General features: G+C 30.8%; 2 protein-coding genes across 4 annotated transcripts in view; one reads left to right on the forward strand and one right to left on the reverse strand.

Annotated features, from left to right (window-relative positions):
- The window catches only part of LOC118202612 (cyclin-D1-binding protein 1 homolog), a 36,766-nt gene extending 35,251 nt beyond the window's left edge, over positions 1 to 1,515 (forward strand). For both annotated transcript variants that reach the window (XM_085822150.1, XM_085822149.1), the window contains exons 8-9: positions 1,189 to 1,235; positions 1,312 to 1,515. In XM_085822150.1, coding sequence (XP_085678276.1) covers positions 1,189 to 1,235; positions 1,312 to 1,417 — 153 coding nt within the window. In that variant the 3' untranslated portion in view covers positions 1,418 to 1,515. The remainder of the gene's footprint in view (positions 1 to 1,188; positions 1,236 to 1,311) is intronic.
- Positions 1,516 to 1,605: 90 nt separating this feature from the next.
- Positions 1,606 to 13,903, reverse strand: part of LOC118202453 (CD109 antigen-like) — a 148,951-nt gene continuing 136,653 nt past the window's right edge. Inside the window, exons 34-37 of one of the 2 annotated variants that reach the window (XR_015042626.1) lie at positions 12,031 to 12,133; positions 4,104 to 4,303; positions 2,886 to 2,976; positions 1,606 to 1,781 (exon numbers count right to left, since the gene is read on the reverse strand). Coding sequence is in view for 1 of the 2 variants with exons in the window: in XM_085822147.1 (XP_085678273.1) it covers positions 1,761 to 1,781; positions 4,104 to 4,303; positions 12,031 to 12,133 (324 nt within the window). In the remaining variant the exon portion in view is untranslated. The remainder of the gene's footprint in view (positions 1,782 to 2,885; positions 2,977 to 4,103; positions 4,304 to 12,030; positions 12,134 to 13,903) is intronic. The other variant, XM_085822147.1, reaches the window with a different exon arrangement.

Below are 13,903 nucleotides of genomic sequence, written 5' to 3' on the forward strand. Positions count from 1 at the left end.
AAAGTGCATTATAACAAAAAATAATCACTCTTTAAAATGATTTTAATTAGTACAAAACAAAATTCAGATGTTCAGAAAGAAATATAGGTCTATGAATTCATAAATTATTTCGGTACTAGTATTTTCTTGTGTTAATTTAAATTTAGTTTCCTCTCCCTTTTAACTTAGAAAACAGTTTTACATATTAAATCTACAAAATAAATTTAAAGTTGAAATTTAAGACATATTTTATGCTTATGTTTATTAAAGCTGATCAAGATATAAAAGTTTTAAAATTAAATACTGAGATTTTAGTATTTGATTAACGTTTGTCAAATGCATATACAGGGTGACCATAAATTGCATCTAAACTCTGCACAGCCAGATACCTCATTGAGAGTACATAAAAAATGTCCAAAGAACCGTATGTATACGATTCATAGTTTACGAGAAAAATACATCACAGCCAGTGCAATGAAAAAACACTGTACTGGACACATCAACAGCAGTATTTGCATATCTTTCCAGACGATTGTGCTCTTGTACGTGATTGTCTGGATATGGCATACACCGTTCACTGGATTGGACTTAGAGATCCAGTTTTATGGCCACCATGATTGATAGATCTCACACCACTGGATTTTTTCCTATGGCCATCTCAAGTTTTGGTGTATCGAGATGTAGTGACTATATTAAGTGGACTTGTTTGCTTGTCTTCTTGCTACTTCGGTGGATGCCTCGCTGCTGTGACGGGTGCAGTTATCCATTTCACAGTGTGCTCAAGCCTGCCTCGATATGCACGGCGCATGCTTTGAACATCTGCCTTTATATAAATACTGTTGTTGATGTGTCAAATAAAGTGTTTTTTTGTTACCGGCTGCGATGTATTTTTCTTTTGAAGTATGCATTGTACAGGTACAGTTTTTTGGGCATTTTTTATGTACTCCCAACGATGAATCTGGCTGTGCAGAGTTTGTGCACTTTTTGAGACACCCTGTATATGGAAATCCAAGAGAATTTTTTAAATTTTATTCTGCTGTAAACTTTTGTAATTCAAAAAATATTTCATGAATGTCAATATAATATACATTTTTACTAAGTTTCTTACTTGTCCTTTTTTTCATTTTGAAACAAATAGCTTTCAATCTTTGATTAATTTTAAAATTCTTGTATGAAATTTATATTTTTGGTTCATACCTTTTTCTTTAGGCATCTTTAGTGAGAACGAACTCCAAGGATCTTCTTACATATGTTGGGTAAGAAACATAACTTTAAAATTCATTTAATATATTTACTTGTATATATATTATTAACAAATCTCTTCAATTATAGGAATTCTCATTTCTTTTCCGAAGCTGATGCAACATGGATTGAATTTCTTAGAAAAGCTATAGATCACAACTGGGTCAAGATTAATGATATGGTGTTAGCAGATTGATTATATAAAATTTTTGTACATAGTTTTGTGTAAAAACTAAACATATAATTGTAATATATATTGTGAATGCAACATAAAGTTTGTTTTTGTTAATGAAATCTAGTTGTTATTTATGTATTAAAAAATTAAAACATACACACTACTAATAAAATGACTGCATAGGGTTAGCAGATATATGAAACATAAGCTCAGTGGATGACATATTTTTATTGTAAATTAAAAGATTTTATTATAATTTAACAAGCATAATTTTATGAATGTTAAAAATTAGTGACTATTTACAGTGAAGTGAAATTTAAATCATGTTTGATGAATATTTTCTTCTGCTCAGTCTTCTCCTTTTTCATATGACAGAATAATATATCTAAAAGAAAATCAATAAGAAACAGTCAAATCTTAAATGTATTTAAATAAAATTTCATTATAAAATAAAACAGTATAAAAAAGTAACCTAAGTGATATTTTATGGTGTAAAGCATCTAACATCTTTTACCTTAAATAAATGACATAACAATACCATATCTGCTATCAACCCCTTAACTGCCACAGGAATATACCCCTTGCTTAGCCGATGAATTAACTGCTCCCACCGTATATATACGCCCTTCCCAAATAGTGTCATTTGCTTTTGCACTGCTACCAGTAAAATTATTTGTAAAGCTTTGAAATGCAACACCACAATGACCTTGACAGATAATGGGAAGATGGATGTTTCTGAAACAGTGAAAGTAATTGACTGTGCAGTTATTGCTTTTTTTTTTTTTTTTTTATTTTTTATTCTGTGTCTTCCATTTTTTAATGTGTGTAGTAGGTGCTTTTTTACAAATATGTCTTGACAGTGAAATATATGATATGTCAGATAAAGAGGATTGTGCCTATTGTCTGAAAGATGTTCAACGCTGAGCAAGACTTGATACGAAAACTTGCCTATGGCATCCAAACAATTCAAAAGAAATATTTTTTTTTAGGTATAATAATTTTACAAGGTGTGACACTGAAACCTGATTATTACACTTTACTGGTCTACAAATAGATCGAAACTCCATTTTTAGAGATTTTTTTTTAATTATACAAACATCATTTTTATTATAACTCCTACTCTAAACATTAAATTCTGTATTTTCTTTTTTTCTCTCTTATTCTTTATTTTGTGAAAGTAAACAGTTTTCAGACAGCAAAACTTGCACTTATTCCCCCCCCCCCCCCAATACATCGCATAACTACATGCGCCTGTGTAAAAACCGGTGGCACTGGGGAGTGAATCTTGTACATTTTTTGCAGCAGTTAAGGGGTTTAAAAAACTATGCAACAGCATACAAATCTTATACTTTTAAAGTACATACATAATCACTTTCAGATATAGCAGACAGCGCTTGGATTTCTTTAATTTTCGGAATTATTCTTCTAGTTTTAAGAAAGAAAAGCATATTTATTAATTACTTTGCAGATTACAAAAATCAACAGTTACCACTTCCTTATTACATGCCCTCCGATCATCTATTATATTTCCTCAATGTTGCTGCAGCAGACTTATTTTAGTTCCCACACCTGAAAAGGCCCTAAAAGAAAAAATATTTTTGGTATTCCTGACATTCAATGAGGGTTTTTCCATGCGATACAGAAAAAGGAATTTATTTTCAATTTTCAGAACTGTACATTGTAAAATGAAAGGAAACTTCAGAGGAATGTAAAAGGTTTTTCTTGGTTCAGGTAAAAATCTTCTGTTTATGAGTGCCTTCACTAAACTTTATTGTTATACCTTGCATAAATTTTCTTTCTTTTAAAAGAGTTTATAAATTTAAAGCAAAAAAACACCCAAATTTTTCAATTATTTAAAAAAAAAAAAATCTGAAAGCTTTAGGATTTCATATTATGCCCAAAGAGACATTTTTTAACGTTTTGTGTGTTACCTTTACTTATTAAATGTCATGTTCTTCAAACTTAAACCAGAAAATTCAACAGCAATATCACAAAATATTTAAAAGAGCAGATCTTTAGAATTTCTGATACACAGTTTTGCGTGCTGGAGATAAAATGTTTTTCCCCCGTACGATGTTGCCATTGCTCAAATTTGCTTTGAAATAATCAAATTTCTTAATCAAAAACTCATAAATGCTTTAAAAAATATGAAATAGATAATAAAACAAATTCCAAATTTGGGCCTATGGTCAGTGGAGATTTACGTTATTCAAATCTTGATGGCTCTAGGTACCATTGTTTTATCAATGTAAGAAACATGCATACATTCATGCAGATTCTTCATTATTTCATTTCTTTAAATATATTACAGGGCTCTAATATTTGGTGGCAAGAATTTAAAAAGTGATTTGCCATTTATAGGGAATCAATGCAAAATGCCAAAATAAAATTAATAGCCCTGCTGGGTTAAAAACTGCAATATATTTGAAGTGAACTTTTGTCATTCGGTGAGGAAATTTTTGGCAGGCACTGATAGTGAAAGTAGTTTGTCTACAGCATAACTTATCTTTCAAGTTACTCTTTCTGTTCTTGTTATGCTTCTAGAAGATGGAACAAGAAATATAATTTTAATATTTCTCAAGACCGCATTTCAAAAGATATATTTAATTTCTGCAAAACAGTATGAAAGCAAGAAGGAATTTATGTACAAATTATATTAAAGTGAAACTTTCTTTCAGTCAAATTTTGTGCCATTAAAAAGTAATACCTGTAAAACATGACAGCAAGAAACTGTCACTAGTATAAAGACAGTGAACATGCTCAGCATTGTTGATACTCCATTTGTGGAATATGGAGATTCTTCACTTTGTGTTTCTACCTTGTAGCACTTTTCCCCACAATCATCCTCATCACAGATGTCACACAAGAAAGTTCTATGGGGACGATAAAACATCCGGGCACTTTTTGCTGAATGAAAATAGTAATAAAAATATTAGTTAATTCTATATTGATATTAAGTTCTTAAATGATTTAGCTCCACAAACTTAATTACTGGACACATATCAGGAAAAATAATTAAAAAAAAATCACCGTTAAGATATTTTTTAGTAATTATTTTGTATTTTAAGTTATATATTTCTAAATAATATTTTTATAGAAGAAAAAATAAATGAGGTATTTTAATATGTTTAGTATTGTGAAAATAAAGTACAGTATTGCTAGCTGTAAGAAACGGATGGATAATTTCAAATAAAAGAATGAAATTTCTTTAAAAAATATGCTGTTAGATTTATAAAATACTAAAGAGAAATAATAATGTTAAGTTAGAATACCGTCCACTTATTAGTTTAGAATCATAGTACATGGTCAGCAGAGCCGGAGAAGTGAACAAAATGCTGGCATTAGATAGAAACAAAACTTCATTAAAAGCGAAACTAACTAGGTTAGAAAATGTAGTGAAGGAATATGATGATAGTTCGAATAAGAATGAAATTCAAATAAAGTATAGATCGCTACAAAGCATTCAAATGGATATTAGAAACTTGAGGATTAGATATTTCGAAAGCGTTGATGAAAAAGATGTCACAGACATCGATGAAGAAATCGCCGAAATGGAAGAAAGAACGGAAGTTCTAGAGGTAAGAATTATGGAAATTCTATCATCTATAGCACATTCTGAAAATGAAAATGATTGTAGTAAATATGATCCTAAAGTACAAATACGTTTGCCAGAATTACCAATTCCTAAGTTTTCTGGTAAATATACTGAATGGAATAATTTTAAGATTCAATTCGAAAATGTCATAGCGAATAACACGCAATTAACAGAAGTTCAGAAACTCTACTATTTAAAGGCTGCATTAACTGATGAAGCAAAAAATCTTGAAACTGTTGATGATACTTTTAGTTCTCTATTTAAAGCTCTTCAAGATAGGTATGAAAATAAAAGAATATTAATTGAGACGCATATAAAGTCAATAATGGATTTACGTACTTTAACATTCGAATCGTCTAAAGGAATAAGATATGTAATAGATAATGTTACTAAAAACGTTAGGGCTTTGAATGTTTTAAAATATGAGAAAAATAATTTATCGGATATTCTGTTATTAAATATCGTACTTCAGAAACTAGATTTCGAAACGCGCAAACAATTTGAACTAAGCATTAATGCTACCGAAGTTCCTACGTTTGATGAATTAATTTCGTTTTTAGAGAAAAGATGTCAGTTATTGGATAACATTAACCGTAGTATTAATAAAATGAAATATCCGTTAGAAAAAAGTTCGAAATCAAAGGCTCTGATGGGTAAAACTGATAGTGTTTCGATTTGTGCTATATGCAAAAATAATAATCATCCACTGCATAAATGTGATTCATTTTTGAAATTAAATCCAAATCAAAGATATGAAATAGTTAAAACCCATAAATTGTGTCTAAACTGTCTCAGTAACGAGCATTTAATCGCAAAATGCAATTTTAAGTTCAGATGTTCGGAATGCCATAAAAAACACCATTCATTAACACACCACCTGCTCAGAAATGGCGCCATTCAACATAAGTTAGAAAAAACAAAAACGGAATCAGGGAGTGACGAAATTATAAACAAGAACGCAGATATCTCTAATAAAAATCAATCAAGTTGTCTTTTGACACGCAGAAAAAAACGTCTTATTGGCGACTGCAATAATATATATTTGCAATTCCGAAGGAAAAAGAATCCCAGTTCGCGCAATACTTGATAACGGCAGCATGAGTTGTTTCTTGTGTGAAGGAGTTGCTAATTTGTTAAATTTAAAGAAAGAAAGAATTTATGCATCTGTATCTGGAATTAATGAGAACGTTATAAATATTAATTATCAACTAGATGTACAGATTTCGAATAAGGATTTAACATATGTAAGATCAGTTAATTGCTTAGTTATTTCTAAAATAACCAATGTAACTCCATCAAGGTGTTTAGATGTGAAGTCATTAAATATTCCCATTGATATTGAATTAGCGGATCCGCAATTTGGAACACCTAACAAAATATATATGTTACTAGGGGCCGAATTGTTCTTTGAGATTTTAAAAGAAGGAAAATTTCAATTAGAAAATCAACCGTTGATATTTCAAGAAACAGTTTTTGGATATATCGCGTCTGGTGCATGCAAGAGTGACTCAGAAGTAAATTATTGTGGTTTAGTTCTAAATAGTGAAGAAAGAGTTGAAGAAATTTTGCAAAGATTTTGGGAAGTTGAATCCATTGAAAATATCAAGGATTCTTTGAGTGAAGAACATTTCAAGCGTACTCACTATAGACAAAATGATGGAAGATACGTAGTTCAGTTACCCATAAGGGAAGGTGTAGAATTAGGAGAATCGAAAACGCTGGCTGAGAAAAGATTGCATCAAGTGTGGAATCGACTAGAAAGCGATTCGAAGATGAAAACATTATATAAGAATTTTATTAAAGAATATAAGGATCTAAATCACATGGAAGAAGTTCAAGAAATTGAAACATCGACTTGCTATTATCTTAGTCATCATGGAGTTTATCGGCCAGAGAAAGCCTCTACCAAGCTTCGCGTTGTGTTTAATGCATCTGCGGTTACTAGCAATGGAAAGTCACTGAACTCAATATTAATGAAAGGGCGAATACCTCAAGAAGATTTATTTTCTATTATTATTAGATTTCGAAAGTACAACTATGCATTAGGAGCTGATGTTCAGAAGATGTACAGACAAATACTTATTGAACCATCTCAACGAAACCTGCAGTTGATCTTGTGGAAGGAATCAGTTGGTAGTCCTGTGTAGACTTACCGTCTAAGGACTGTAACATACGGAACAGCAAGTGCACCATTCCTTGCAACAAGGGTCCTGAAGCAGTTAGCAATGGATGAAGCGACAGACTTTCCTCATGCCTCAAGAGCCATACTGAAGGACTGTTACGTGGACGACATTATTACTGGAGCTAATACGATGCAAGGAGCCAAGGAGTTGCAGGCACAGTTAACCTGTCTTCTAGAACATGGTGGAATGCAGTTACACAAATGGTGTTCAAACAATCCAGAACTATTGAAGAATAAAGAAAGTGCTACTGAGGATTACTCCTTTCAAGTTACGGATAAGCCTCAGATTACAAAGGCCTTAGGAATGTCATGGAATACATCTACAGACTGTTTTTCTTACGATTTAAAGATACCTGACTTTGAAGAAATAGGCACGAAAAGAGATGTCTTATCAACGATAGGTCGCCTCTTTGATCCGTTAGGTTTAATTGGACCTGTTACGACAAAAGCTAAAATATTTCTACAAAACCTTTGGCTTCTAAAATTAAATTGGAATACACCTCTTCCTAAAAATTACTTTGAAGAATGGAAGGAATTTCTGCATAGTCTAAAAATAGTCAACGATTATCGCATCCCTAGATTTGTTCTAACCAATGGATTAAAACAAATAGAAATTATAGGATTCTGTGATGCTAGTCAGAAAGCCTATGGTGCTGCAATTTATGTGAAATGTATGTCATATTCAAATGAATATTCATCAAGACTTCTGTGCAGCAAGTCTCGTGTGTCACCTCTGAAGTCAATTACCATTCCTCGTTTGGAACTTTGTGGTGCAGTTCTGTTGGTAAAACTAATGAAAAGAATATTAGAGGCCATTCAGCTACCTATTGTCAAGGTGTATTACTTCACTGATTCGTCAATAGTATTAGCATGGATTAAGAAGGAACCTTATCAACTAAAGACATTTGTTGCTAATAGAGTATCTGTTATTCGAAGCATGACTGCGGTTCATGAGTGGTACCATGTTAACACTCACAATAATCCAGCTGATTTGATATCACGTGGAGCTGAACCTAAAGATCTTCTTCATAATGATTTATGGTGGTATGGACCAACTTTCTTGACTAAGGAGAGGTTTTTGACTAATCCTTGTGAATTAATTTCATCTGATATGGATGATGTGGAATACGTCAAAGAACTCAAACTTAAGGATAATGACTTAGTTAATCTAAATGTGAACTCTAATTCCCTTGTTTTAGATCATATTCTTAACATTAGTAATAACTATATTCGTATTATTCGTGTATTAAGTTTTGTTTGTAGATTTATAGCCAATTGTAAGGGAAAACATTTAATAGGTTCTCTAACTGTTAAAGAATTGGATGACGCTGAGAAAATCATTATCAGGTATGTACAGTTACAGCATTTTAGCAAGGATATTCTGTCTTTAAAAAATAAGAATTGTGTTTCTTCCAAAAGTAAGTTAAAATTTTTATGTCCATTTCTAGATAATGATTCTCTTCTGAGAGGAGGAGGCAGACTTGCCAATAGTAATCTTAATTACAACCAAAAGTTTCCTTATGTAATGCCAAAAGATCATGTAGTTACTAGATTAATTTTTCAGTATTACCATGTTAAATATTTACATCTTGGTGCTCAAGCACTATTGCATCAGGTTCGTAGTAAATTTTGGGTTATTAATGGTCGAGATGTAGCTCGAAAGGTTGTACATGAATGTGTAACATGTTTTAAGATTAAACCAATTGTATGTGAACAACTTATGGGAAATTTACCTAGTGAGAGAGTTAAGCCAGGGTTTGTATTTAATACTTGTGGACTCGATTTTTCTGGTCCATTCCTCATCAAGTATAAAAATCAGAGAAAGGGTAATTATGCAAAGGTGTACGTTGCTATATTCATTTGTTTAGCTACTAAAGCAATACATTTAGAGGTAGTAACTGATTTAACCACAGATTCATTACTTGCTAATATTAAAAGATTTATTGCTAGACGTGGAAAATGTAATACCATAATATCAGATAACAGTACTAATATGGTTGATGCAAAATCAGAACTGAAAAAATTGCATAGTTTAGTCCTTAAATCTAATTCTGATATAGCAGATTTCTTAACATCTGAAGGTATAAATTGGAAACTAATTCCACCTAGAGCACCAAATTTCGGTGGTTTATGGGAAGCAGGTATTAAGTCATTTAAATACCATCTTCAGCATACAATCAGCAGTTATAAATTAACTTTAGAAGAATTTTGGACTGTTGTCACACAGATTGAAGGTATTCTCAATTCTCGTCCAATTTTACCCTTATCAACAGATGCAAATGACTTTGAAGCCTTAACGCCGGGTCATTTCTTAATTGGACGTTCCATTACTTCATATCCTGAACCAGATTTGTCTCATCTTACAGATAATAGACTGTCTAAATGGCAAGTTATTACCAAGTTCATTCAAGTTATTTGGAAACGTTGGCAAACTGATTATTTAAATCATCTACAACAATGCACCAAATGGTTTATTAATAAAGAAAATTTAAAGGCAGGTATGTTAGTTGTGTTAAAGGAAGATAATCTTCCGCCATTTAAATGGTCTTTAGCAAGAATTCTAGAAGTTTTACCTGGTAAAGATAATAAGGCCAGAGTTGTTAAAGTGAAAACATCAAATGGTGTGTATATTCGATGTATTAGTAAAATTTGTTTATTACCTATCCAGGATAATAATGCTTAGTTTACATTATTATGTTCTTATTGAAAATTGTGCTTTATATAAAAATGGAACTGTTTTAAAGAATAAGTTCGATTGTAGCCTAGTGAATGTTAATGTTCTTAAATGCTTATAATATTTTATATTATATTCATGATGAAAGATTATCTATTAGTTTTCATATTGTATTGGAGAATTAGTTTTTCTTGAATTGTTAAATTGTATGTTTGTTTGTAATTTACATGTTGAAATTTGTAATTTCAACGGGCGGCGGCATGTTAAGTTAGAATACAGTCCACTTATTAGTTTAGAATCATAGTACAAATAATTTAATATAAAACATTAATTTTGTGCTAAATGCAGAAGTTATCAAAATGTTTTATCTTTCTATGCAATATAATAATTAAAAATGATAACAGTTCCAGTGATTTTTAGTTTTAAGTTTTACCTTAAATTCTACAAGCAATAAATTAATTTCATGAATCACATTCGGTGTTTTCAAGCTTCAATGCATTTATTTTCATTTCTGTCACTGCTCATTAAATTTCTCTCTCTGGTGAAAAGGAAACCTTTAAAGTTGCCTTGAAATATTTTTGACATTTCATTGAAATATGAATATAAGATTAATGTGTTGATTAAGGCAGAAAGGAAGCACATATTTTTTGTAATGCTGACTATTTTGACAAACTGTTTAGATTTAGTTCACATTATAAAGTTATAAATTTATTAATTATGCTTAAAAAGTGGGATGAATCTTAAAAATTGTTTTCAATTCTAAATTTTAAGTTCTAAAATCTAGATTTCTTTTCAAATAAGAATAACTTAAAAAAAAAAAAAAAAAAAAAAGAGGAGAAAATTTGAAATCATACTTAAAGGAAAATTTAAGAATGCAATTTTTTAAAATACACCTCCATTTACTCAGAAAATACAAATGAAATTTATAAAATGCAAAATTAAAATTCTTGAATACTGAGGTTCCTTTTGTCATCACTAATACACAATAATATTTGAGTAACAATTCAAAATTCAATAGACATACCTGAGTAATTTAAATGGTAAGCAAGAAAAAATTTACAATTATTTATCACAGCATGAGTTGCTAAAAATATGTAGAATTTGTTATTAGAAAGGTTATCTAGTCTGGAACTGCCAAGATGATTTGAGAATTAGTTTTCAGAATTTCTGTAAAACTGCAACATACTAATTACTTGAAAACTTCAACAGTTTCAGTAAATGGCATGTTGAAACAGTGTAGCACTCAAGGGTTGCCACAAGCTGATACTGATATTACTATTGTTTTGTCTCAATGAATTCTTCTATTAGATGTAAATAAAACTAAAAGTTTTAACGTAAAACATTTAACCGCTCTTCAGGTTAGCTTTTGATTGATTAAAACAGCATGAAGATTTGAGTTCTGAAATGCAAAATCTTTCATACAAGTTACTTTAATTCAGATTTTTGCCTAACTTTAAAAACTCTCATTTTACATAGAAAATCTGGTAATCATGTAATATGCAATGTACAACTTTCAGTTAATTATTTGTTTTTTAGACAGCAGCATTAAAATTAGCTGTTGTTGTAATATTTCTTTTTCCTACCATTTTATCACATGTTCGAATTTAAAAGTAGCATTTTAGTGCTGCCATCTGAGAATTAAATAATTAACTGAAAGCAGTCGATTGCATACTACATGATTACCGAATATTTTAATAACCGTGTTTAAGAAACATCAAAGAAATGTAATTAGTTATTTAACTTTCACTAATTACAAGTTAACTAATTTTTTAATTGTTAGCATTTTTTCTTATTTCTTTGTTACGCTTTACAGAAAGTAATGAAAAAATAAAATTTGTTTTTTTTTTTTTTCAAATCACTTTGGGTGTGACCTTTATTGATGTAAAATAAAATGGCAACTATTTTTGTTTTAAAAATAAGAAATTGTTTTTTAAAAAGGGAACATTATGCATATTTATATCTCCATATTTGCAAATGCCCCTCGATTTTGTTCACTTAATCAAATTTTCTATTAGAAATATTATAAATATTTAAAAATGTATGTCTTATTAATAATAATAAAATTACCATGTTAGTAAGCAATTTATTCTCTGCTTATACACACTAATTACACAGTTATCTATCTATCTCTATATATACAGTTGTAACTTACAACTTCATGTTATAAATTTTGAAAAGCATACCTTGGCTATAAAAATCGTAAACTTTTACAGGAACTCTGCGTTGTCTTGCAACTTTAAAAATGCGATGTGCTGGAACAGTAACACACAATTCTTCTTTGTCCAGCTTAATAATAATAGAAAAGAAATAAAAAAGTTAGAAAATTATTTAGAAGTATCTGACCAATCATTATTTTATACAAAGAATTCTTCTTTTCTCCTTTTTTTAAAAATATATTTATACATTATACTAGAATTCTTATTTTGCACAAATGAAATCTAATTGGACATAAATTTTAGAATTAAAAATCGTATTTATCTTTAAAAAAATTAACACATTCACTGCTGATCACACACTGGCATAATTGTTGAAGAGCCAATCATGCTCTTGCACGTGGTGTGGGGGGTGATGTCTCAGGCGTGAGTTACGTGCTGGCACGAGAAAAGCAATATCTCATTGTTTGTTTTCAAGTTTAATCGGCATTACATTTTGGATATACAGTGGTGGCCAAAATTGTGGACACTTGGAAATTTTCATGTTTTTGAACTTTGTATGCTTATAGAAAACGTTACGTTTCACAAAATGCAAACTTGTATATATGATTTTAAAGAGAATTTATTACTGAATTCAATACAAAACACAAAATTCAATTATTTGCAATACAAAAAAAAGTTGAATGATAATAGTTATCGATATACATTAGATAGTGATGATTGCAGTGAGTTATCAGTATTTAGTAGAGTACCCCTTTATTTTTTATTACAGCTTCACATCGACGTTTCATTGAGCTGACAAGAGTTTTAAGCTCTTCTTTCGTTATTACATGATACCAGGAAACAATTATAGCCTCAATTAGTTCCCTTTTATTTGATGGGCGCCTCATTCGGACAAGAGTTTTCAAACGGTGCCACAAATTTTCGATAGGATTGAGGTCAAGACTGTTTCCCGGCCATGACAACAATTTAATGCTCCTTGTACGAAACCACTCTTTCGATATTTTGGCTGTGTGGCAAGGAGCAGAATCCTGCTGAAAAATAAACGAAGCATTGTTGGGAAAGAGATCTCTGATGGAAGGTAGATGTTTTGGTTCTAGAAGAGTGTCAATGTATTTTCTGGCATTCAGTGTCCCATCGATGATATGAAGGCAACCAATACCATCTGCTGACATGCATGACCAAATTATAACACTAACTGGCTTCCACAGTTGCTTGAATTCAGTCAAAATGTAGCTCTTCTCCTATTCTATGTATGTCTTACATATTTTCGCCCATCACTACCGAATAACGATATCTTAGTTTCATCACTCCATATAACTTGTGACCACTGATCATCTGTCCAATTAACGTGTTCCTTTGCCCACTGTAGTCTTTTTTTTTTTCGTTGCTGAAAATTAAGATAAGGCTTTTTTCATGGAATTCTACCTCTCAGTCCAACATCTGTTAATCTTCCCCTGATTGCTCTTGAACTGACAGAAACACCAGCATCATTCAGATCACTTCTAATGGCCGCTGATGACATTTTTCTATCTTGGAGACATGGTCTTTTTATTCTACTGTCATCAATAGATGTGGTGCACCTTTTTCGGCCTTTTCCTTCTTTGTTTTTTATTGAATTTGTCTCCAGATATCGTAAACAAAACTTTCGGATTCCAGATGTAGTCACTGAACCAACCACCTGCCTTGCAATTTCAGCATATAAAAGACCACTTTCTCGTAACACAAAAATATTACATCTCTTTCTAGGTGTCCAATCTACTCTTTTATTTGATGTCATTGCTTCTTGACTAAATATTAAAAATTTTTACAAAAATTCCTACTTGTAATTCCAGTGTATAAGAAACAGGTCCTCCTTCTACAGAAAAAAGCAAAATAATGAATTGTTTCAAGTGTAAACATG

This window comes from Stegodyphus dumicola, chromosome 8, assembly GCF_044657685.1.
Source record: "Stegodyphus dumicola isolate Sdum_Otavi_A_Nest chromosome 8, ASM4465768v1".
Lineage (NCBI taxonomy): Eukaryota > Metazoa > Arthropoda > Arachnida > Araneae > Eresidae > Stegodyphus > Stegodyphus dumicola.